The 27557-nt window shown below is 37.7% G+C and overlaps 1 protein-coding gene across 1 annotated transcript in view; it reads right to left on the bottom strand.

Annotated features, from left to right (window-relative positions):
- Positions 1–26851, bottom strand: part of LOC109431247 (phosphatidylserine synthase) — a 31905-nt gene extending 5054 nt beyond the window's left edge. The window contains exons 1-5 of the mRNA XM_029868477.2: positions 26136–26851; positions 7834–8092; positions 7314–7766; positions 3807–4142; positions 3663–3747 (exon numbers count right to left, since the gene is read on the bottom strand). Coding sequence (XP_029724337.1) covers positions 3663–3747; positions 3807–4142; positions 7314–7766; positions 7834–8092; positions 26136–26341 — 1339 coding nt within the window. The 5' untranslated portion in view covers positions 26342–26851. The remainder of the gene's footprint in view (positions 1–3662; positions 3748–3806; positions 4143–7313; positions 7767–7833; positions 8093–26135) is intronic.
- Positions 26852–27557: the final 706 nt, after the last annotated feature.

Here is a 27557-nt window from a genome sequence, read left to right as displayed (position 1 = left end):
GTCTACGCTCCACACATTTTTTTTTGTATGGACGAAAGTCTACGAGTCTACGAGTCTGAGATAGACAAAATTTGGTCTACGTGGTTTATGAACAGCCCCCAATGTGATCAATCATAGGACAATACACGGTGTCTGTGACAAAAAAAAATATTATCGAAAAAAATCAGTATCGCTAAAACACCCACCAAATGAAAGCTAAGGGTGCCCTCTTTAATTTGAGGCTAAGAGCGAAATGTTATATTGGGGGATCTAGACCAATTTTTATTTTTTTCGTGATTTCTAGAACAAATTTTCGAAAAATACCCAATTTTTGGTTATTTTTTACCCAAAATTTGTATGGGAAAAATTTCCCCAAAATTTAATGACCCCCGATAGAACATTTCGCGCTTGGCATTCATTTGGTCAGTGTTTTAGCGATATGTACTGATTTTTCTAATTACATTCTTCTACCATAGACACAGTGAATAGGGCATATTGAAGCTGATTAAAAATACTCTTTACTAAATCGTACTGTAGCCGTGGTGGGGCAAATCTCTGTGAATCTTCACAGAGCTCTGAGTAAAGAGTATTAACTCTGATTCATATGATCAAATGAAAACGTGAACTTTTTTTATGTATTCGTCAGGGCTGTGCATTTATCGCACCTTATACTTATGACACACATGTGACACAGGAAACACTTGAAATGAGTGCCATTCTTATAATTTACTCCGTTTAAGTCAGTCTTGTTAGAATTTTCTTGACGCTGCATACCGTTGTACATGTATCACATGTCTATCTGTGGTATTACATGAAATGCTCAAGGTGAAGCATCACCATTGCAATTTTGCATACAAACTTAAGAGGCACAAATCTGACGAACGAAACATCGAATCAAGCCGCACTTTTTTATCCTGCCTTTGCTCACTTGCAAAAAGAAGCAGCTTTTCCAAATCGAGCGCATTTGTTTACGATTTTTTAAGATTGGTGCTCTTGAAAACGTGAGTGAGGATGCAAGTCGGCCATTGTGGCAGCCTTATTCGTATTCTCTGATGTTTCTCCCTAAATGTACCTAAGAATATTAAGAAAGCTACAGTATTTAAATTTTGAACAGGTGCATCAAAACGTTTAGCTAGCTTTATTAAAATTTCAACTACATATAGGTAATATCTATAGTGCCGCGAGTTTTATAAAAAGCGTTACAAATGTAGGTATATACACATCGCTGGAACTAGACCCATTGATTAAGTGACAATGGCTTGCTATGAAACCTTATAAAATTTCAGCATTGCGGAATTTAGATTTTGTTGATCTAGCAGATCTTGTATACCTAGGTGTGTTATCACATTTGTTCAGTATTGTGTATTGTTGAGTCTTAGACACTCTCCGTTTGATTTGAATCAAACATCACAACATTTGTGCATTGTCACATTTGGAGTTTTCGCAGTGCTAAATCAAACTATTTTGATTTTTATGTCATAGCTTGTGTTGTCGAGATCGGGGTGTTTGAGTTTTCCGTGTGCGTGGGCGATAAATATTGGATGTACGAAGTATTCGGGTCCTGAGTTGAAAGTAATATGACAAACGGTTAGAAAGTGGTGAACAAATAGTGAACTAATTAATAGGTAAAAGCAATCACAAATTTTGCGTGTGTACTGAGTGGATGTACAAAATGGTCATTGTCAAAATCAAAACTACCTAGTTGCAATAAACTGCAATAAAACGATCTTAATAATAGCCGAAGCCCAGATAAAAGTTAAACAAAACAGATTCGGCTCAAATCGGATATTGTGTTCGCGAGTTTTGCTGATAAAATCGACTCATGCCGAAAAAGTCATCGTATTGCAACGGGTCTGTGTCATTTGACATGAAGTCATTAGGCCTTAGCACACACCAAATGACTTTATGCCAAATGTCCCTATTGCAATTCATAGCATAAACAACAATTATGCAACAAGTTGCCAAATGACGATTATTTCACGAGTCGTAACCGTTGCCGAGTGTTATAAATATGACGAGTGCTGAAAAATGAGTTTTGTATGCAAACCACATGTTTTGCTATTGAAAAAAAAAGCTGTTTTGATAGGCTCTTGTCTAGGTTACATATTAGATGCAGGGGATGGCCAAAATGTTTGGGATAGGCTACTTTTTTTCTTTCACAAAAATGTTCAACATACTGCAACTTTTCATAGAGTGCATCAAAAATTCTCAAATTTTGACTGTTTGTTCCTATTATATATGCATGATTGGTACAAATTTTAGCTCGATTGGTTAATGTTTCGCGAAGTTAGAACCGTTCTGGTAAAACACTATTTTTTAGACAACTAATGTTTGAACTGTCATATCTCGGAAACCAGTGAACCGAACTGAATGCAATTTTTAACGTTTATCAACAGTATTGATACTTGATACGACGCTATAAAATGTAATATTTTCTCACGATGAATAAATTTATACCGGTTTGACATTTTGACCCATATAGAGGAAAATAAGTCAAATTTACAATATCATACAAAAATTACTAAATGTGTTATTCTTTCAATCCAAATAGGCTCTAATATATCTTATCAGAGATATCTTCAGAACAGAAGCAGAAAATCTTTGGATATCAACACTAAAATTTAATGACATTGATGTAAAAAAATTACATTTTTTCGAGAAAGATCCCAAAAGTTTCAATCCATGATAACTTTTTTCAACGTTGAAAAAGTATCTATGTTTTAATGACATGAGAAGCATCAATGTATTGTTGATAAACGTTCAAAAGTTCATTAGATTCGGTTCACTGGTTTCCGAGATATGACAGTTCAAAAATAAGTTGTCTAAAAAATAGTGTTATACGAGAACGATTCTAGCTTCGCGAAATATTAACCAATCGAGCTCAAAATTGTACCAATGATGCACATATAGTAGGTAAACAAACAGTCAAAATTTGAGAATTTTTGACGCACTCTATAAAAAGTTACAGCGTTTTGAACTTTATTGTGAGAGAAAAAAAAAGTTGCCTATCCCAAACATTTTGGCCATCCCCTGTACTTCTGCAAAACGAGCTATGAGCGATTAGCATGACTTGTCAGCTTTATTTAACATGCGGTTCATTCTGCAACTGTTTACAGAAACGAAAATGAACGAAAAATCTATTTTGGAGAAGTGTTGAGATGTAGGTAGAACTTTTCAAAACCCGGTGCCGAAAAGTAATACTTTTCAGAGTTCTTGTGTTGGTGAAGAAAAGTATACCGTTATTTTTCCTGGGGAATTGTTGACGTTTTCACAACGTAGTGGCAAAAATGTCATTTCAAGGGTTTTTAAGGAATTTAATTGCATTTTTTTGCTGTCATGACCTTTTACTGACGGAAAGTGAAAACGCTACGAAAATATTCAACACCGCAGCTCTGCTAACAAACATCGAGAAAACATATTTGTCTCAACACATCTCTCCGGAAAAACATCAAGACATTTCTGTTAAGTGGAGACGAAAGATAATCAATTGAAAAAGAACACCAAAAATGATAGATCTCTTTGAAAAGTGCTAAGAGATAATAAGCGCTGGATCCGGTAAAAATCATCAATGGAAAAATAATAATTATGATAAGGCTCAAGTTTCAGGATGTAGTAGAACGTATCAACCGAGAGATTAAACATCACGCGTTTCTCTCGCTGATAAGCCACACATTGTTACGTACCTTTGGAATCGCCCGACACAATGGCAGAATCTTTGAACTCACGGCTCAGCTGTTTCACAGGAGACGCCTCTTGCGATTCGTCACCCTAGGAAGAGAAGATCCGTTTACTTATCTCTGAGAACACTAGAACAAAAATCTACTTACGTCGACGCATTTATGCCACAACATACAGCCGAAGATGAACAGCACGGAAACGGCAGCCTGGACAAACAGCCAAAAGACTATATTTTTGACCTGTGTACGCTCAAACAGTTCCTGCCCGTTCTTGATACACAAAATAGCTTCCGACACTAGGATGGCAATGTACACCCAGCACTGCGTTCCCAGCCGTTTGCATCGGGTGTCCGTGACGTAGATGTAGTACTGCCGGACCGAGGGCGCCGTGAAGAGTCCCACGAATATCAACCTTCCGATGACTACCGGATGAGATGGTGGCATCTCGAAGATGTGCTTCAGGAAGAACGTGTTCAACTCCGTCAACTGAAAGGGTATTGAAATAATTAAAATCGAGTAGGTGTCGATATCAAAGTAGAATGCCATTTTCCTTAAAACCATTTCCCGAGTTTTATTGTGGTAAACCTTAGTAAACTTAGAAAGCTTCCTGTTCTGTCTACTCGTGCTGAAAACGTTTTCCAGGTACAATTTATCACAAACTCTCTCAATGAAACTCATTATTTGACGCACAGAAAATAGAAAAATAAAGAATTGTTGAAATTGTTAGAGAAACTAGAAAAAAATTCTGGCTGAGCTTGCGGAAATAGGGGAACTTACGTATTTTCGGTAGTTTTGTTCTTTTCGTCATGGGGGAGAGGTTTGAAACCTGTTCAACCCAGAGTTGACCTCAAATCCTTCCCAATAAACTGAATTTTATGGCCAAGTTTCAGGTAATTTGGCTGACGAAAGCCCCCCATGACGAAGAGAACAAACCTGCCGATAATACCCCAAGTCTCCCTATATAAATATACAAGTAAATATATATTATTCAACAAGATGTTTTGGTAGTTTCATTTGCGAGGTAAGATGAGATAAATATTTAACAAATTTGCGGATTAGCAGATTTATCGAACTATAAAATACCTGACGCATTAGGTAGGAAATAAAAAATGTGTGGTGAAATCCATACCTTTCAAGAAAAACGTGTTGAGCAAGATAACTGTGTACTAGCGTTGGGCAATTTTAAATCGATGTTCGCAACATAGATGTTTATGTTTCGATTAATCGATTTTTTGAATCGATGTTGAAGCCCTACAAAATCTACCGAATCGATTTTTTACATTCCATTTTTCTTTCGATACAAAAATATTAAATTTTTATTTTTCTTCAAAATGCTTTGTATCATCGTTGTTCGACACAGAGTCGTAAAATCATTGACGAAGTTAGGCTTTTCTTCCTGAGGGAGTCCAGAGATTCATTTAAGAATTCATCTAGGGGTTCCACCAGACATTTCTTCGGAATTTTGACCTGGGATATCTTTAAAGGTTCCTCCAGTGATGGTTCAAGAGCTGTTTTCGACGTTTCTTTCAGGAATTTCTCGAGATATCCTTTAAGGTATTTCTGCAGGTATTCCTTCAGAGATATCCTCAAGGATTTCTAAATATATTCCTTCCAGAATTCCACTGGAGATTGCTCCAATTATTCCGTTTGGAATTATTCAAAGTATTTCTGCAGGAATATCTTCAAGAAATTGTTTCAGAATTTTTTCTAGAGATTATTCAAAAATTAATCCAGGAACTTCTTAAAAAATCCATTAGGAGTTCATTTAAGTATTCTTTCAATAATTTCTCCAAGATTCCTCCAGGGATTCACCTGGGAATTCCTTTTGTGCTTCTTTCGGGAACAACTTCCAAGATTTTTTTGAAACTGCCGAGAGCTCTTCTTGGGATGCCTTCAGAAACCCCTCCTGAAATTCTTCCAGAAACTTCCCCAGGAATTAATCCTCCAGGAACTCCTTCAAGCATGTCTCCAAGAATTTCTCTAGGGGTTCCTCAAAGCACTCCTTCAGGAATTCCTCTTGGGATTGCTCTAAGCCTCCAGGAATTCCTCCACAAAACCTACGGAAATTTCTCGAGAAATTTCTTCAAAAATCCTCATGGATTCCTTCAGAAATTTTCCCAGGAATACCTCCCGGAGTTTGTCAACGAATTATTCCAAGAATTTTTCTAACGATTCCTGTATGATTTCCTTCCCAAGTAACATTTTGATAGCCAATTAGTCTTGTAGAGGTTTTGAGAACCGTTTTAAAACCAAGTACATTTTATGATGGTTCTAAGAACTAGTCTACTTGACTATAAAATATTACTTGGGTTCTGAGATTCTTCTAGGAATTCCTTAAAGGATTTCTTGAGGAAACCTCCAGGGATTCCCCAAGAAATTCCCCCAGGAATTCCTCCCGGAATTTATTCAGGAATTATTTCAGGTATTTTTCCAGACATTCCTTCATGATTTCATCCAGGCATTTCTCCAGGGACTTTTCCGGGAATTCCATCAAGAATTTCTCCAGGGATTAACCCAGGTATTTCTTCAGGAATTCTTCCAAGTATTCCTCCATGATTTGATCCAGGATTTCCTTCAGGAATTTTTGCAGGGATTCCTCCGGGATATCTTCCAAGGTTTCCTTCAGGAATTCCCCTGGGAAGTACTCCAGGAATTTCTTCAGAAATTTCTCCAGGGATTTCTCTTAGGATTCCTCCAGACATTCCTCCAGAAATTTCTTCGACGATTCCTCCAGAAATTCCTCCAAGAATTCCTCCAGAAATAGTTCTCGGGGCATTCCTCTTGGAATTTCTTCAGAAATTTCTCCAGGGATTCTTCCCAGAATTCTTCCAGGGATTCATTCAGGGATTTCCTCAAGAATTCCTGTAGGGATTTCTCCAGGAGTTCCACTTGAGATTCCGCCAGGAATTTGCCTAAAAGATCCTCCAGGCACTCCTCCTTAGGTTCCTCCAGAAATTGCTTCAGGGATTCCTCCAGCGATTTTTCCAAAAAGTCCTCCAGAAGTTCTTCCCAGAATTTCTCCAGAAATTTCTCTAAGGATTCCTCCAGCAATTCCTCAAGATGCTTCTTCTCCAGGGATTCCTCTCAGATTTCCTCTAATGAATCCTCCAGGAGTTCATCCAGGGATTCCTTCGAGATTTCTTCAAAAATATGCGCTAGGCATTCATTCAAAAATTTCTCCTGGGAGTCCCCCAGGAAATTCTCCTGGAATACCTCCAGGAATTTCTTTAGGATTTCCTTCACGCATTTGTCCAGGCATTCCTCCAGAGACGGTTCGATGAACAATCTCAATTTTTGATATTCAATTTATTTAAACAAATACTCAATTGTACTCTCCGCTGCAAATGGATCATTTTATGGTTTTGTAATCTTGTATAATATCGAATCGATGTGAAAACATCGATTCAAAGCATTCGGTTAAATCAATGAATCGATTCTGCTGGTCCGATTCGAATCGAATCACAAAAATCGATGTCTCAGCCAAACTTGCCCAATGCTACTGTGTACATTTCATGCCAAATATCCATGCTTATGTCAGCATTCTCGAAGAAATTCTTTGCCAAATCCGAGCGAGACAATTTGATACAGTTTTAGGAAAAGAACTGCAAAAGTATTCTATGTCAGGAAATGGTTTCCCGGGCTCACGGAAAGACTTACCTGCCACAACAACACAAGCTGGCACACTGCGAAGAACCTCATGTAGGTGCATTTCGGATCCAGCCAACGCACCGGCGCCCAACTTTCCGGCGTAAACTGAAGCACCACACGCTTCAGCTTGCCCTTCGTCGAAGTGATGTCCCTAATGCTGGCCCATCTGTACTCTCTCATTTCCAACAGTTTGCAGATTTTCAACCCACACCAAATGCCGAGTCCGTTACAGACGAGCACATCCAGAATCAACGCATCCCACCAGCACTCGGCGAAATTCGGCAGCAGATGAGCAAAGGAGATTTCCGTGATTTCCCACATCACCGAAATGGCCCACAGAATGCCCATGTGTCTGATGAGCACGGCCTTGAAGGCCCATCCCAAGAAATGGCCCCAGGCGAACACGTCCACGTGGGACCAAATGCGTTCGAAAGATAGATCCGAACAGTTAGCACCATATTCCTGCGAAATATCAAAAAGGAGAACTTTCAGTAACCAAACTTATAGAAAATCCACCAAATTCTCTCACCTTGTCCATGTCAATTTTAAAATTTCGTAACGTAGGGTCAAACCAGTAGAATATGCCCATGATGGACTTGTAGTTCTGGAACATTAGGAACACCAAAAACAGCAAATAGAGTACGGAAAGGCCGAACAGCATTCGCCAGACCACCGGATGGGGCCGCGTGAAAGGGCCATTGGGGAAAGCCAGTACTGAGACGATCATGAAGAAGAAAGTGACGCACACCATACCGGCCCATATGTTTTCCTGTGTGTCCGATTGGTCGCTATAAAAGGAAAGAGAAAAATATACGCGCTAATAATCACTTTGCAACATTTTTGAGGTCATGAAAAGTAGGGTCTTGTACCATTTGGGCAGGTGTACCCAAGGATGGGAACACTCACTTGGAAAGAGTTACACTCACTTTCTGTTTTCTCAGCTCAGAAGCGTGCAATCAAGGAACAATGTATGGACGACTTTTGCATTGTGGTTTTGTCTAAAACTTTGCCGAATAAAGTAGGGGTCGCACACGCATACCGAAATCGTGGGGGAGCTGCGAAGGCAACTCTCCACGAGGTGAATGTAAATTACACTCACCTCGTGGAGAGTCGCTTTTACAACTCTGTCACGGCTTTGGTATGCGTGTGCGACCCCTACTCTATTCGGCAAAGTTTTAGACAAAACCACAATGCAAAAGTCGTCCATACAACGTTTCTTGATTGCACACTTCTGAGGTGAGAAAATAGCAAGTGAGTGTAACTCTTTGAAAGTGAGTGTTCCCATCCCTGGGTGTACCTTAGGCCTGTCCAGCTTTTTAAAAATGTTCTCTGATTCTCAAGTCCACCCCCATATTTTGATTGGCATCCTAAAAGAAGTAACTGGTCAAAATTTCAGCCAAATCCATTGAAATTAAGAGGTGCATCAAATCAATTTTGTGTTTTTCGACTATTTTTGAACTTCTAAAAATCATAACTACACTAAAACTTGTCAAAACTTAATTCTTTCGGCAGAAATTGAAAGCTATACTTGTTTGCTACAACTTCTCGGAACAACGTGTGCCAATAAAATTGAAGGAAACATGTGTACCGTGAGGTCGCCATTCACCGCTCATGCCCCATTCACCGCTCATTTTATGTCAATCGTACAAAAATGATCAAATGTTAGTAAAGTATCGTAACAAAAGTGAATGTAACATGCTGCCACATTAAAAAACTTTCATTTCACCAAGTTTTTATATAGGTCTACCTGAAATCATGTTCTCAAAACATATTTCTCACACTGCGCTGCAGGACAACATGAGAACTGCTCAGGGCAAATAGCGGAAAAAACATCCAACAGGTAAAACCCGTTAAAGATTCCATTTTGACAAAACAGGATGAACTGAACGTCATGAATCATCAATACTATAGTAAATAAAAGTTATTTTGTTTTTATAAATGAATAGTTTCTGTGATTCCATGAAAAAATAATCCAGTGAGCGGTGAATGGATCCATTATGAGCGGTGAATGGATGCATGAGCGGTAATAGGAGCCAAGAGATAACACATTTGAATTTTTATTTTTTCGGTTGTAAACATATTTTACAATCGTTTTATATTTTTTCTATAATAACAACATAATTGTTGAGTTGTTAACGTAAATTAAAGTGCATTATTCGCAAACGTCGATTTTTAATGTCATATACTTTACGAAAATGCCGTTAAATGAGCGGTGAATGGCGACCTCACGGTAATTATCACATTTGTAATCCGAAAAACCTTAAAAAGTTGATTTTTTGATAGATTTTGTTCTGGAACACCCTAATATACGTAATAAGTTGGATTTTTCAAAACGGCATCATATTCTCCAATGTTTTTTGGTTATTTGCTTCTTTGACATCAATGCTGTAGGAGTTGAGCAAAAATTACTAAATTTCGTGAAAGCCAAATGTGGCCTAAAAACTAGCTTTTCGGGTGCAATCACGCTTTGGCGCGCAAAAAGTGGCATCGCGTCAGCACTGATATGATAGCCAACACCTGTCATTACGCTTGTTTGTTATCACCCGTGATAGGGGGTAGCCACGGCAAACTACAAGGAAGCAAAGCTACTACGTTCAGTACTATTTCGCGCCACAGCGTGATTGCCCCCAAAAAGCTAGTTTTTAGGCCACATTTGGCTTTCCCGATTTTTAATATTTTTTGCTCAACTTCTACAGCATTGGTGTCAAAGAAGCAAATAACCAAAAAACATGAGAGAATATCATGCCGTTTTAAAACAACAAACTTATTACGTATATTAGGGTGTTCTAGAACGAAATCTATCAAAAAAACAACTTTTTAAGGTTTTTCTGATCACAAATGTGATAATTACGCATGTTACCTTCAATTTTATTGGCACACGATGTTCGGAGAAGTTGTAGCAAACAAGTATAGCTTTCAATTTCTGCCGAAAGAATTAAGTTTTGACAAGTTTTAGTGTAGTTATGATTTTTTGAAGTTCAAAAATAGTCGAAAAACACAAAATTGATTTGATGCACCTCTTAATTTCAATGGATTTGGCTGAAATTTTGACCGGTTACTTCTTTTAGGATGCTAATCAAAATATGGGGGTGGACTTGAGAATCAGAGAACATTTTTGAAAAGGTGGACAGGCCTAGTGTACCTATTTTGGGCACTTGCCGCTATAACTAAGTCAACTTCAAACCAATTGATTTGAATTTTTGTACAGAGTTAGATACTGTTAGATACTGCAAACAATCCTATTGGGCGGGAATAGGGATATCATATACGTTTGTCAACAATTTAGAGTTTAGGTACTCATACTTCTTCAGACAAACCACCCCTAGCTCCTAGATGGCTCACTACAATACAATTTTGTTTGACGACACGACTCCAAACTATTCCAGTATTGTTTGTGTGAGTGGTAGCCCAGATGTCAATCTGCAGCTTTACCTAGCAGTTCGATACCGGTATAACTGGTTCAAGGCCAATGAAATCATGTGATGCTCCAGTGCGAGTTCATTCAGGGACATCGTAGCTTTTGTCTTTGTTCCACTATAAAACAGCGCAACGTGAGATATTGTAGAGAAGATGAATGTCGTCGGTATTTGCGGCCTTCTCGCCTTCGTCGGCAAGGGAGTTCACCCACGTTTTTTTTGTCCTGTCCACAGGAGCGTTTTACTTATATTCTCGAGATCCGAATATTACGATAAGGGACGAATGACCTTCGGGTTAAAGTCCCTCGAACCCAACAAAAGAAAAGAAGAGATCCGAATAGCGCTGACGGGCTATGACTTCTCGTGTTTTCGCTCGCTCCATTGAGATTATGGCGTTTCTTTGCTCCTCTATCTTCCTCCAGATGCCATCTATGATCCACTGCTTTTTCTGATTGCGTGTCTCACCCAACTTATTCTCGCTGATCTTATACGCTTCCACACGCCTTCCAACTCCTCGACAAAGGACCTTTTCACCGCAGCGTCTTCCAGTCGGCGTGGGCCCCAAAGCAAAGGCAATTCCTCTAAAATCATTGTCGGTGTCACGCTTGGAGCTTATGGGATCAGGATTGGCAAGATACATTTGCGAATACCACACGATCTTGATTAGTCGTCGAGTTCTATGGACAGTTTCTTCGGCCACATTAGCATGGATTCAATCACAACTCTGCCGATATCGACAAAGAGCAAAACGGAGACAATAGAATGAAGATAGAGGTCCCTATGCAACTTAACATAGCCGATAAGGCCATCAAGTGGGGGAAAGGTTCATCTACTAATGTCGAATCCAGCTGGTTTCCTATATCTTCCGGAAGTGAAATGACCGAAAAATCGATCATTGGCACCTTTTGTACCTAACAGACGAAGAACTTGGACCATGTTTGGTTCTCTAATAAAGGGTTGGTGGCTCCATAGAGGAAACAATTTGTTGGCAAAACTTCTCCAAATGGAAACGCCTTCTGCGGGCGATTGCCTACGTACCGTCGTGCGGGGCTACTTTTGAAATGCGGGGCTACTTTAGACACTTTTGAATATGGATTTTTTGAATTTGAAATATGGTTCAAATCTGTTTGATGTCTTTGAGGCTATTATAAAGCAATAGTTTTCCCTTCATTCTGTTATTCTGTTATAATAATTCTGTTATAATCAACGCACCCCCGGACCGTGGCCAATCTGCGTTGAATCGCTGGGCGATACGTCTACCAGTAGACTTGTATCTGCCCTATGCTAAACCGATTAGCATATCAAGTCCTTTCCACTGATGAGTAGGCTCGAATGTCCCGCCCCTCCCTATAACCCATAGGGGGAAATAAGGAGTTTCCAGTTTCAAGTATTGTATTGATTATGACACCAACTCTTTCTATTCCTTGGGAAAAAAAAATCACTAGACTTGGATTATCAGACTACTATTAATAATGAACATAATTAAGATACAAGTTTACATACACAATTGTAAAAGCAGTGTCAGATACTTTAAAGTGAATTGAAAAATGTGAATAAGATAAATTGTAAACTATTTCGCGGCGACACGAATGCTTCAATAGTGTCATAAATAAAGGCGCAAACAAACAAATAATTGATATTGAAGTATCCATATTGAAGTATTTATCTATTAGCAAAGTAGTAGAAAGAGTTGGGTGCCTGATTATAAAATTGTTGTACTTATCTTGTGTGTTTCGGACAAGTCCCGCTTGTGTTGGCCATTAGGACACTTCTTGCTTCAAAACGGTCGTTTCTGGAATGGAAAGAGAATAATTGGCCGCACAACTCCGCAAATGGGCGGCCCGCACATATTAGTATAATGTTGCAATGATTGAAAATAATAGAGTATAATTGTTAATCTATATGAATACTGCTACTAGTTCAGGTTTCTCACCCTCCACGATTCTCTAGATACTGTTATAGCGTGTTTGTTGTAAATTTGTTAAAAAGTGAAGCCTCCAAAACAGTTACGTGAAGTTGTATCAAAATTCTACAGAGTGTTTGGGAAGGGGAGGGGAAATAAACATACTTCTTCCTACACCTAGCAGTTCGGATCTTCTGTTCACACTGTCATTCCAACCTTCTTTCAGTGTGAAACGTTTCTGGATCTGGAACGGGTGGTATCACTTTACGCTACTCTTCTATCATGAACATAGATAACTACTTTTAAAAATAAAAGTTTTGTCCTACTACCTATTTTATACCTGAAAGATGTTAATTGGTCAAATGTTTCGTTCAGCAAGTCTATGTCCATATTGATGATACAACCTTTTATTAATGAGTAATAATGTTGCTCACAGTTGTGAGGCAATATAACATTCAACTCGTTGAGGGCAAGTTGTGAACCTACAGAAAATTTCTTATTAGGCTGTTACCTCTAAAACTACTAAACACGTATTGAAACGTGAAATTGTATTGTAATAATTGATCCTAATCTTAGCCCTATCACTGGAACGCGTTTGAAGCAAATTTATATTGCTAATGATTTGGTTGGGCATTAAAAGTTTTTTTGGTTTCGACAATAGTCACATACTATGCCCTACGACATTGACGATTCTATTGTCTATGGCTCACCTATTTCGTGCCACCCAGCAGGGACTTGGTCTGGTACCCAATTCAGTATATCCGCTCCACTTAATATACCGCACCTCTTTTGATTTGTGATATATTACGCGGAACATTACTCTCTTCATTCGGATAGCGGCTATGTAACCCATTGGATTAAAAGCCTCCATCAAACATGAAGCGATTAATCGGAGACTGAAGACTCTATACCAAATTTGGCTCAGAGACAGGTAATCAGTGAGGTCAGTTTTTCTCGTTTGTCAGAGACGATTGATACGTATTAAGACAAACTTTCCACTGCATCTGCCAGCAATAATCGGTGATCGATCAACATTCCGAGTACCCCAATTTACACAAGAATGCCAAGGATCACCGCTCATGCTTTACAATACAGTTGGAAAAACTAGAACAACACCTGGCCACAATGATGCATAAAGCACTAAAGCGGACCGGAAGTGTTGGTGAGCCAGCCCCCACCTAAAGCAATAGTTTTCCCTTCATTTGGTTGAAACTATTTTTCAAACAGACCGTTTATTGCTTGTCAGGACGCGAAAAAACATCGAATAAACCAATATAATATACATAACGTATCAGAACATTTGGTCTGTAGGCATTGTTTCTACAGTTCATAAATTTCAAAGGGTTGATCAATTCATTCAAAATGTATCAACGTAGCATATACAATCGAATATTTGTATCGTTATACGTTATAAATGGCCGTTTCGCCCAAATAAAGGATTGATGGTCCCTTTTTTCAGGCTATCTATATAGCAATATCACGCTGCTCATAATACCAAAGGTAGCACAGAACCATCTTAAAACGCATATTTTTATTGAAATTATGTATGATACAGTATACTACAGTATTGGTACAATGTAGTTTTCTAAATAACCCTGGAATTTGAAATGCAGTTTTGTTATAGATAAAAATGTCCAAAGTAGCCCCCATCCGGTTCTATATGAGATGTGTCCGATTGGTGTATGAACAACTTTTTTGTTTATTGATGGATTTAGCTCAAATTTTGCATACATCCTACATACATACTCACAATTATTGTGTATAAAAATTGCGGAAATTCATTCACTAGTCTGGGAGTTATATTGTCATAAAGTTGAAAAACCATGAAAAAGTGTATAAAGAAGCCCCGCACGACGGTACACCGATTCGTAACAAATTGCCGTCGTCGAATCAAAGGTCAGACACTTCTGGACTAGCGTTCGGCAGTTTTGAATCGATGTTCGCAACATCGATGTTTTTGTTCCGATTAATCGATTTTTTGAATCGATGTTGAGGCCCCACAAAATCGACCGAATCGATTTTTCTTTCGATTCAAAAATATGAAAATTATTTTTTTTAGAATGATTCTGAATAGATTCCGAACCTTTTTTTTTGAGAATGCCTCTCAGAATTATAGATGAATGCTAGGATGAATGTTTCTTAATAATGGGAAAGATCCCCTGTCGAGGCCACCGACAAGCTACCGGGGTGATCACCACCGCACCAGTAGAGATAAACGTTCTGATTGACAACATACTCATTAGGCCGTTACAAATATTTATTTCACTTATTGTCCCACTACTCTTTTGCTGGTCGAGGGGGGGGGGATAAAAATAATAAAGCATTTTATCTGAAAAATATTAAAAACTCATCGGATTTGTTAAAGAATTTTTAGCAAAACCCGAGATTTTGATAAATATTTTTTTATCTGCCCCCTCAAAAAGCAAAATCCAGCCCAAAATTTTTGAAGGGAAGGGGGAGACAAAAAGTCAAAATTAGATTTGTATCCGCCTTAATAAATAAAAAAAAATATTCGTCTTGAGAAACACCTGAAAATAGAAGAAAAAATCTTATCTTTTTCTACTAAGAATTATTGCCATTGTTATTAACATTCAATTGTAGTCACTTCTATTTAAAATACATACATATACAATTAACAATAGGGCATTGTAGACACTCGTATACAAACACACATTATAGGACACAATACAATATTGTTAAAATATAAATTTCCATACATCTATTGTAATTTGCTAGTATAAATAGCACCCATTCGACATGAGTCGAGTCAGTATAAAATAAAGGGTGAAGGAGTTAATATCGGACTCTCTATGTTTTAATTCTTCCTCCCGACTAGAAATCGCGTTACCATCCCCTCTGCAAGAGAATTTCTTTCAGGATTCTATAAGAATCCCTCTCAGGACTCTGGAAGAATCTTTCAATCCCGAGGAAAAACTTCTCTTCTTCCGGGAGAATCCATCTCGGGAAGAAATCCCTCAGGATTCTGGAAGAATTCCTCTAAAGTTTCTGAGAGAATCCTTGTCAGAAAACTGGAGAAATCTTCTCCAGAGTTCTAGAGAGAATTCCTATTTGAAAAGTTTTTCTCTCTTTAAGGTCTCTCAGGATGCTGGTGTGTGTTAATTTTCAGCATTTTGGAGGAATCTCTCACAGAATTTTAGAGGGAAACCTCAGAATTGTGGAAGAGTCCCTTCAAATATTCCGGAGGATTTACCTATCAGAATTCTAGGGAATCTCTGGATTCTAAGGGAATTCATTTCAGGATTTTGGGGTATTCCCTACCAGGGTTCCCTACAATGGTTCAAATCCCTTTCAGGATTATAAGAAATTTCTGGATGATCGGGTCTGATTCCTCTAAGGATTTTGGAACACCCTCACTCAGGGTCCCGCTCAGAATTCTGATGAAATCTTTCTCAGGATTCTCAGGAACTCCTCTAAAATTCCTCTCAATTCCTCTCAAAATTCTGGGGGAGTATTTCTTAGGATTCAGGGGAAATCCCACACAGGATCACTAGAATCCTTCTCAGGATTCTGCGTAAGATCCTTTTAAGATTCTGGGGGAATATCACTAAGTATTCTGCGGGTAAACTTCCCCAGATTCTCAGAAAATTCGGACTTTCTGGGGTAATCCCCATCAGGATTCCGGGAAAATTTCTCTCAAGATTCTGGGGAACTTGTCTCATGATTCTGGAGAAATCCTTGGGATTCTGGGGCTTTTTTTTTTCAAGATTCTAGGGCAATTTCTTTCAGAATTATTTTCACGAGATTCTCACGAGATTCTGGGCAGAATACTCTAGAGAAATTTGGATTTTGGAGAATCCCTCGCATAGATTTTAAAAGAAATCCTTCTCAGCATTCTACGAGAATCCCAGTAGAATTCTGTTTTCTGTGTTCTGGAACAGTTGCTCCCAAGAAATCCCTTTCAGGGTTCTGGGAGAATCCCTCTTTGTAATCAGGGAAAATCCTTGACAAGATTATGGGGAAATTTTTTTGAGATTCTGTTGTAATAGTATAAAATATTCTTAATTCTAAATTCTAAAGAAATCACTCTCAGAGTTCTAGGACAATCCCTTTCGGAAGTTTGGGGGAGTCCTTTAAATGAATGGGAATGTCTTTCAAGAAATCTGCGGTAATTTTTTGTTTTACGAGAGAATTCCTCTCAGATTTCCAGAGAATTCTTCTGAGGATGCTGGGGAAGTCCATTCTAGAAGTTTTCGTAATATCTTCCAGGGATAATCCTTATCAGATTTTAGGAAAAGTCTCTCTTAGGTTTTTAGATATATACTTCTCTCAAGAATCTAGAATTACCCCTTTCATGATTCCTCTCAAGATACTGGGGAATCACTCGTAGAATTCTGAGGAATACATTTCGGGATTCTGGCAGAATTATTCTCAGAATTCTAATGGATTCCACCCAGGATATTTTGGGAATTCTGGAAGAATACTTAAAATGATTCTGGAGGAATTCTTCTCAAGATTCTGGGGTCCTATCTCCCAGAATTCTGTGAGAGTATATCTCAGGTTTCTTTGGCAATCCCACCCAGTATTTTGATGGAACCTCTCTCGGGATTCTGGAGTAAACCTTCTTAGGGTTCTAAGCTACCCTTTTCAGGATTCAGGGTCATTTTTTCTGAGAAAATCTATCACAGGATTTTGGGAGAATTCCTCTCGAGACTCTGAGACAATCCGTCTCGGGTAACCTCTCTCAGGATTCTAGGAAAATCCTTCATAAAACTCAGAGAGAATTCCTACCAAGATACCAGAAGAGTCTTGTTTTTTTTAGATACTGTCGCTCAGGATTTAGGTGTATTTTCAACAGTCTGAAGAAATCTCTCTCATAATTCTAGAGTAATTCCTTTCAGAAGTCTTAAGGAGTCTCTTTAAAGATTCTGGAGGAATTTCTCTTAGCAGTCTGCGGGAATTTATCCTAGTACTATATGGGAATACATCTCAGAAGTTCTGGGGAATCTCAGGATCTCGAGATTTTTCTTCGATTCAAAATAATTAATATCATTTTTTTTTAGAATGCACTGTCTCATTTTCAAATCGGATTCGCGAAGTGTTTGATGTGCAATCTCAAATTTTGATATTGAATTTATTTAGACAAATAAAACATACCATGAACTTAAACTACATGCAGCAAACGAATTATTTTAAAGTTTTGTAATATTTCATAATATCGAATCGATATGAAAACATCGATTCAAAGCATTCGATTAAATCGGTGAATCGATTCTGCTGATACGATTCGAATCGATTCACAAAAATCGATGTCTCAGCCAGATTTGCCCAATGCTAGTCTGGACAGTCAATAACCGACTCGGCTAACCAGGTTAAACGATAGTTCATGATAAAAAACCTTTTTCAAGTTCCGGCCACGCCTCCTACACCTCAGCATGATCCACCAAAGGTTCGACGCATTACCCGTGTCAACACCGAAGCTCCATCATTGCACGATATAGAAACAACAATCAGTAGCATCGAACAGAGCCCCTGGGGTCGATCGTATATCAGTCACGATGCTCAAAGCTGACCCCGAAGTGTCTGCACAAGTGCTGCATCAATTATTATGCAACATATGTGAAAACCTGTGACCTGACTGTATGGGGTAATTGGCAGGGCATCATGTTACTTACTGTGTATCGTTCTCATAGTCCTCTTCAAAGCGATCCTTAACCGAATACAGGAGAAGATTGACTTGTTCAAACACATTCGAGTCTTGGCTGGAGTGAAGCAAGGATCACCGCTACTGTTTCCCATCGTAATCGACGAGATCCTGTTAGGTGCGACAAAGGAGCAACTTTGAAGAAGATCATATTTATCTAAAAAATCATTTGACGGCGCTGAATGCATCTTTCCCCGTAAATCTGGTTCGTGGACCACTGTGCAGTGTTTTTAAAGATAAAAAAAATCTAGGAAATATGAAAAATTCTTCCAAAAATTATTAAGGCTGTTGTGGAAGAAATTATTCTAGTTTTATTAGCGTCCACGATAAAAAAAAATCCAATAAAATCAGCAGAAATTACCATGAGTGCGTATTTTTCTGCTAAAAATGCTATATAGGGACTAAATACATGCACAATTATGTCAATGGCTCTAGAGATTAAAAAAAAAACAATAAATGAATAGTAGATGCCTTAAACTTGTTTCATAAAATTGGGATTTTTTTTTATTGTTAAGATACATAACAACCCCCATTTTCTATTGTGAAAGAGGAATTAACAACATGTAAATGTTATGGTGGAAATCATAGGGGTTGTTGTTTAGGGTTTATTATTTGAAATGTTTGAATTAATAGCAGCCATTATTTATTTTAACGTACTGCAGGGTGGCCACACAAAATCAAAATTGAAATTCCCGCATTTTTCCCGCATTGATTTTGAAATTTCCCGACTTTTCTTTATTTACTTGTGGATCATGTGAAACATCTAAGAATCCAAGCTTCTAAGTGGATCTGTAAAACTTATTGAAATATTTACAATGTCAGTGTGATGCTGTGAAATTTGTTTCTAATTCTGGATGACTTGTAACGTAAACCTATGCTTGAAAATGTTTGTGTCGGAATTACCAAAAGAGTTTTGTAAACTCTGTAAGAAATCCTTGATGAAGTTCCAATAAAAAATCTAGTTGGCTAGCTGAAATACGCTTTGGTGCATTCTTTGAAGGAGTCTTCTACGCTATCCCAGGAATTGTGAAGGTATGAGGGACGGCATCATTGACGTAATTCTGTTTTGATTCCTATAACTAGAATTATGGGAGTGTTTTCTGGTGAACTTCTTTGATGAATTTGCTAACAAATTTCCTGGAAAAAGTTTATTGCAAAAATACTGAATAAATGCCTGTGATATTTTCTCACATACACACTTAATTTAGAATGCCGAATCTCGGCTTACAAATGCCGAGTTTTGCACAGCCGAGAAGTCAGCTAAATGTTTTCATGAGATCTCAGCTTACAAATGCCGAGAATCAGTATAACACGCCTTGTTGCCAAGCAACCAACCATCTTGTTAGCTGAGTCTCGGTTAAAATTCAGAAACCGAGATTTGCACAACCGAGCTCGTGAAATAAAACTGAGTGTGTACTCTGCTGGTGGCAAATCAGGAAATCAATTCAATGATTGAGTAATCAAATAATTATTAAGAAAATTAAATTCCGTTATATTAACAGGTTCATATACAAACCACCAGATTCAAAATTATCCGAAATCTATTAGATTGCACATAGTTTTATATTTCGCATTTATAAAGGGTTTTTACAAGGACTCGCTGATGATTTATGTCAAAACTCTTGAAAGAAACTGACTTCTGAAGATACATTTAGATAAAAAAAGCAGATCTCAGATAAAAACTGTGAAAAATTCCTGTTTAGTGAGAACAGATTTTTTTTAAAGAAAAGGAAGGTATTTATTTTGCTATGAGAGCACTAGCGATGAATTCCTTAGCGGAATGTTTCTCAAATTTTGAAAATACCTGGGGACCAGGTTTTCTTTTCATAAATAATTTCTAGCTGAATTAATAGAGAAATTCTTCTCAAAACCTGAAAATCAAAACTTTGACATTTCTGACGAAATTTTTAAGGCTCTTTTTAGATATTTTAAGAAAAATTCGGATAGGAAAATGAATCAAGGATTTCAAATGAGATTTAAAGCTATGTTCACTTAGAATCCGGAATCATGTCACATTTTCTAGTGGCGCTCTCAATGAACATAATCATCATTCTTTTGCAGCACTCTGATCATACACTAATACTCTTATAAATGGTGAAAATTTCATCGATTTTCTTGCAACGAGTGAAAAGTTATTTCAGATTGAAGACAAGAGGAGGAAAAAAATGTTGCACAAACACGTTGAAAATTTAGCGTGGTCAGGTACGACAGTCGCGAAAAATGTTAATATCGTCAAAACCATTTTGTGTTATGTGCACAGATGTTGTTAACCATGGCATAAGGAAGTGTCCTCGGAAGAAAAAAGCTTGGGTTCATTGATAAATCTGCTTTGAATTTGAAGATTTGGCAAGAAGTTCGAACTCTGCGCATAGTTTTTTCGCAAAAAGAGAACCAATTCATACAAGGATGATAGCCTCAAGAATCGCGTGCTGCTTTTCAAAAACGCACACAAGGGATATGTAGAGGTTTTACCTATTTTGATGAGCTGCCATGACAGCCGGAGACGTTCAGTGGTATGTTCACAGATGGGTAGTGTTTATCAACAAAAAAAAAACACTCAAATTTCGCGTTTTCTCAATTCACTGAATTGCCCCTCATTTCGCAATAAAAAAAAAGTTTGGCAATTTTTCTTCGGAATCCTAGTCAGACTAGTCAAGGCACTCAGGACACTGCATAGATGACCTGATTGTTGAACAAACGTGCGGAAGGGGTTGTTGCTAAAATTTACCACCGTTGTGCAGATTTTTAGAGAGGTCAACACTGAAAAAGTGAGAAAATGTGTGAAAAATAAAAATAAATAATTTCAATGATATTTTTTCATGAAAGTACAATAAGTAACCTTTGTTTTGAGGGCTTCACCTTTTATGTTTGTTATTCCATCCCTAAGATATATGTGATTTTGTCATTCCGGATTCTAAATGAACATAGCTTTAGTACCGGTTTTGAGTAGCATTCAGACCATTGGATTGACCCAGGTTAACGCGAAAAAAAGCAGATGTATCTACAACTTCTAAGCTACAAGAAATGGGCTTAAAATTATTCCAGCATAAGATGTTTCTTCTTACTTTTGACATTCAAGATTTTAGGACAATGTTTCGTCAGCAAACCCTGAAGAAGCACATGAAGCAATTCTTCAGATTTGCATTAGGAATTATTGTTAAAAAATCTTCTACAGTCTATCCTAAGGAATTCGTGCAAGAAGCTTTTCATGTTTTCCATTGGTAACACCAGGATTTCCTTCAGTAGGCAGTCCATACATTGAAAGTTTTTTTTAAAAAAATCTAGAGAATAATGTCTTTTGGTTATCTACTTGCAATTTTGCTTCCGTTTTAATGTCATGAATTCTAGGTATTTATTTATAAATTATTCCACTAATTCTACAAATCGTTACGCAGAAAACACTTTGAGTGTTCCTTCCAGTATTTCGTTATCAATTTATAATTCCATGTAAAATCCACCTGAAATTCTTCCGCGAAGACTGAATATTCAACGTTTTTAGTAATTATTCAAAAACAAAAAAATAAAATAAAATGCCACTATACGAAATTGTTGGCATGATGACTTTGGTGATTGCAGGGAGCTTTTTTATGAATTCATTCTGAAATTTATAGAAATACCGTTAAATACTCCTGCGAAGTAATAATTTCAGGAAGTCCTTCACTAGCAAATTAGGAATTAATTTTAAAGTTTCAATGAAAACATTACATGTTTCAGTCCCAAAGCTCAGCCAGGTATTTCGGCAAAAAATTAATTATTACAAAGAATTACTACTGAAAAAATCTGGATAGAATCTCTAATATTATGTCAATAATTTTTCCATGGTCTCAATCAGGAAATCCTTTTCAAAGTTCGTCAACATACAAAATCCCATCGAAAAGAATTCTCTGATTACTACCAGAATTCCAGGGATTTGATCTAAAATAAAATTGCTTAGTTTTTCCTGGCAGTAGACAATCGAAACTCAGCAAACTACGTGATTCCGCGATTATACTCACTGTATTTCTCGACAAATAGCTTTGTGACATATTCTGTAGAAAATCATTGAAAGAATTTCATACTCTTCTAGTTAAAATTATAGTTTTTTTGTGCATGATTTTGATGATTTCTGGTTAACGTCATTATTGTATTAAGCTATGATTAACCATGTATCGGTAGGTCTGCTTCAGAGGCACGTTCTCCTCCAAGTTTGTGCCAAGTAACAGGCTAAAAATTTTCTAAGAAAATGTTGAAGAAGTATTATTATGTTATTATATTATGTTATCTCAACGAATGTTGCAGAAGTATTTATGGCAATTTTGATAATGACTACCACAATTATTTTAGCGATACTTTTATCACGCTTTGTAGATTAGGTTCTTTCGTCGTTCAAAACTTAATTTTTAAAAATTGTGATATAAAATATGTTTTGCCTAAATTTAGACCTTGAGTTATTATATCGTTGATTCAAGCATCCGGACAATCAAAACATGTCACCCGGATAATATCTATCAAACAAGAAATCACTCGTAATTCTGAATCCAATGCTCATCTGCATCATTTGATTTTTGAGATTCCTGCGTGAAACTTCTGAAACTGTGTATTTAAGAATCTGGATTTAAAGTAAGTCAAGTGCTAAACCTGGGTTTGTGTATACATTCTGGAGGCGCTACACATCATTTTGAAAATTCCCGATCATAAACAAAATTCCCGACTTATTCCCGCATATTTTTCGATGGATTTCAATTCCCGACTTTTTCTTGCATTTCCCGAATTTCCCTAGTCTGTGGCCACCCTGGTACTGTAACAATGCATTCTGTTGTATTGTTATGTCCTTTTTTAAGAGTAACTAGAAAAAAGGGCCCATATAGCCGAGGCGGTAAACGCACGGGCATTCAGCATGACCATGCTGAGGGTGACGGGTTCGATTCCCGGTCGGTCCAGGATCTTTTCGTAAAGGAAATTTCCTTGACTTCCTTGGGCACAGAGTATCTTCGTGCCTGCCACACGATATACGCATGCAAAATGGTCATTGGCAGAGGAAGCTCTCAGTTACTAACTGTGGAAGTGCTCATAGAACACTAAGCTGAGAAGCAGGCTTTGTTCCAATGAGGACGTTACGCCAAAAAGAGAGAAAGAGAGAGAGAGAAAAAAGGTATCTTCTGTAATCTATTGTAATCTATTGCGATTTATTCGAGGGTGCTATTAGATTCCATAGATAAAGTCAGAATTCATGACAGAGTTTCTTGAGAAATTTGAAAAGGAATGTATAGCAGACATTTTCGAAAAATTTCAAATTGAATTTGTAGCGCTATCACTAGACCATTTGCAAAAGGTCCAAAGGGAATTTCTTGCAGAATTTATGATATCTATAGAGAAGTTGCTGATCGATTACCAGGTTTTTATTTTTGTGGAACTTAAGCATAAACATTTCTAACGATACTGCAAAATGAGTTTTTAGCGAACGCTCAAAATAATTTTCAAAAACTCTTCCAAAGATCAATAAAAATTCTCTACCGTGTGCGCACCTAACTTTGCGCAGGTCCATACTTTGCGCATTCTTGTAGAATAACGAAACAAATAACTAAATGTCAACATATTTACCAGTTTAATCATTGCACTAGCATTGTGTAAACATAAACATTATTTGACAAATATTTAATTGCAATAAAATCATTGTTTATGTTGAATAATAAACAAAAAATACACAAAAATGTCAAAATTTGCCTCGCCTTAACTCGGTTGCCAAGAAGTAACTCTACTAAAAATCAACATTTTCCTCGATAAAACTGTGCAACGATGATTAATTTTGCAGTTAATTGACAAAAAAGGTGATATTCTAGTAATATTAATCACAGTTCGTAATAAATTTTTCAATTGATTTAGTAAATAGTGGTGCGCAATGTTTGGCACCATTATTTGTCCTGTGTTCCTAATTTTTGCGCACTTTCAGTAAATGCATGTTGAACGTTAATACATGACATATGAACCATTCAAATATTATGTAACACCAGTACTGATAATTTCAGACCTGTCTCTCCACCATGTAGCAGATTCTGTATAGAAATTAGTAGAAAATTGTATGAACCGTAGCACTACGGCACTCTCCATCTGTCTACAATGAGACGTGATTTGTGAACAGTCCTTCATTTGAATTTTCCGGCGGTCAATGTTAGGGACGATTCAAATATGACGTCGACCATTTTTTTAGATTTTAAGAACCTCCTCTTCCCCTGGGCAACCCCGTCACGCTTCATAGTATACCTAATACATGGCATGTCACACTTTTTCAGACAAGTCCAGCCCCCTCCCCCAAAGATGGACGTCATATTTAAATAACCCCTTATTGTTCCTATCCGTAACGGTCACTTCATTTAGCAGGAAGCTTTTACCTTTGATCTTTAGCCACAGGAAAAAACCCCTCATGAAGTTTGGATTGTTCACACGGTAGGTGCCTAGTAGGCCTAGTACGAACCGCAGACGGTAGTGATATTTTTAGTGAAATTCTACTTTGGAGTTCCTGATGAAATTTCAGTTTTATTTCTCATTAAATTACCAGTAAAATTGGGTAAAAATTCGTCTAAAAAATTTTTGCACAACTTTCAAATTATATCCTAAGATCTTTCCAAGATTTCTCCACAAATACAAATACAAATACTATGTTCTGCAATTGTCACTATAGGAATCAATGGATTTGTTACAAGTTCGCCATAAATTAAATCTTCAATCCAGGAAGAGAATTTCTCATGAATTCAATTATATTTTTAGAAAGAAATTCTAACCGGTCCGGAACTCTGAAAAATAAAACGTCTAAAATTCTTGCTTGTTCCTTCAAAGAAATGTTTCAACAACTCGGGTATTCAATTTGAATAGTTTATAGGTTTGTTAAGTGAAATCAAACCTTCAAATTTTTAAAACTCTTCGTTTGTCTGATAGTAATTCTTGCAAATCTTCAAAGAACTCTGTGGAAAATTCTTTAAAATATCACCAAAAATTTTCGACAGAAATAAACACGAATATTCAGCAGAAAATCATTAACTCACTATTCCACAGTGTTAAACTACCCATGATCGCATATCAGTCCCATCTTTGCTGGATTTCCTATTCATATGGGTCAATTATGCGATCATAGGCAGTAAAGATAATTTGAAAAACAATATTTCACATCTATCTTGCCAGTAGTGAGTTGTCTGAAGTACCGTCAATTCGGGTAAAATTTATCAGTGGGGTGAAATTGATCGACGTGAGTGGCCTTTTTATTTGTGAAAAATAACGCTCTAAACTTAAAACAATATGCCGGAAATAGCCATCTTCTGGCTCAAGGGTTACTGAATGATGAGTTTACATGTTTTATAGCCAAATTTCCTGCGCTGTAAAAAAAATGAGAAAAAATCGGAACCCGTACATAAAATGCTGCAAAATTATTGCTTCAAGTAGGTATCTCGTACCTGTGTTCTTCATGAATTCTCAAGTGCGCTAAACATGCGCACCAGCCGTAGAAATATAATTAATACAAAAAAATAATATTTTTCTATATGGCCGTGTTCCACAAATATATAAAATTTGTTTATGAACACAATATATATAAAAAAACAAGGTAATGTTAGAATCTCATTCAAGTTATCAGCTTGTTTCAGATTCGAAAATATGATACGATCATGTAATTCGAGCCGCATGCAATAGAGTCGTATTCTCGTCCGTCGTCCGATCGATTACCTAACATCATTGTCCCCATAGAACTCTTAGGTAGGTATAAGAAGAAATCGCATTTTTCAGGCCTGATCGCTCTAATTGAATCAACCCCAATTGAGTCTAGCCAAAAAAGCAGAGCAACGACCAGCAAAACCAGCATGCTTGCCGCTCAGTTCACTCACCGTACGAAGGCAAAGTACATGACCGCAATGATGGACACCGCCAGGAGGGTGATGGTGTGGGGCTTGTAGAAAAAGTCCAGCGAAATGTCGTCCACCGGTCGCTCGTTGATGTACTTGAACTCGTTGATGGTGGGCATGTTGCTGCTCCGGCTGGTCAACGCCGGAGAGTTCTCCAGCGTCGACGGCGGGGATGTCCGCTTCTTCATCCTGCGTTTCAGTACGATCACACCGTCGTCTTCGTCGCCGTCCTTCGCTGGCAGGAACTGAGATTCTACCGCTCCCAGGTGTTGACGAGCTACCGCCAGATTTAACACTAATGTATGGTTTCGTAACACGCGCGCACTCTGTGCTCTTCGTATGCACAAGATCAATATCACGACCACCCCTCTATGGGGTATGAGACTACTGGTTCATGTGATTAGGTGCTTGTAAGAAGCATCCAGATTTTGGTCGCAGGCTGCTTATCGCTCAATCCGACGCAGCGTCACGCCACCTCCGAAAGCAGAAAGTTGCTTCGCTTTTCATGAATGAGCACTAGCGAAACAGAAGGTAAAATCGATGTTTCTGGTATTAATTTCACTGCGAAACTGGAGCGCACGTTGAATAATACTATTCTTTATTCACAGCACAAGCGGAAAATTTTAATTAGATATAGAACAACCACACCAATCAAGAAGTGCCTAAGCGGCGTATCAGCGGACTGTCGTGTCGTGCGTGCGAGAGCGCAAGCCGCGAGGCGATTTGTTGTCATTTTTTGACAGCCCAGGAACCTTACTAATGTTATGTGGTCAAACAAATATTACGTATCAATAAAAATGGCTTCTGATCGCAAAAACAAGAAACCCAAAAATATTTTTAACGATCGTATTTTAGACCCCTAGATGACATTGGTTTGAATTTAAGCTAAAATCAAACAGATTCAGAGGGTGTTTACACATAATGATGATGTTGGTATGACCGTAAAAGCCTCCACTGTCCGTCAAAAATACCCACAAGGTCATTTCTGGCTGAAAATTTGATGAAAATAAGTGATTTTTGAAGCATCAGTTTTCACTATTTTGGACACCCCAATTTATTTTGGACCCTCTTTGTTGGCCGACCTCCGATATCTGGTCAAATTACACGATCGCAAAAGAAACACACGGAATACTTCTACGGAGCATGGAACATTTTATTCGTTGTTTCTACAGAAACAGTTGACTTATAACTAAAAGAAAATGCATAAAAACAACAACACAAGCGCCGATCTTGTTTGGTTCGTCAGCGGCAGAGCTGCCAGTATTTCTTCAAACTATTTATGAGGAGCGAACATTGACTATTCAACACTCTTAAGTATATATTTTGGACACCCGGTGTTAAAACCCACTTGGAACTATTTTCGAAGAATCTGCCACTTGGATATGCTGGATCACATCGTATTGT

This window comes from Aedes albopictus, chromosome 3 (assembly GCF_035046485.1).
Source record: "Aedes albopictus strain Foshan chromosome 3, AalbF5, whole genome shotgun sequence".
NCBI classification, from domain to species: Eukaryota; Metazoa; Arthropoda; class Insecta; order Diptera; family Culicidae; genus Aedes; species Aedes albopictus.
This window is presented reverse-complemented; position numbering and strand designations above follow the sequence as displayed.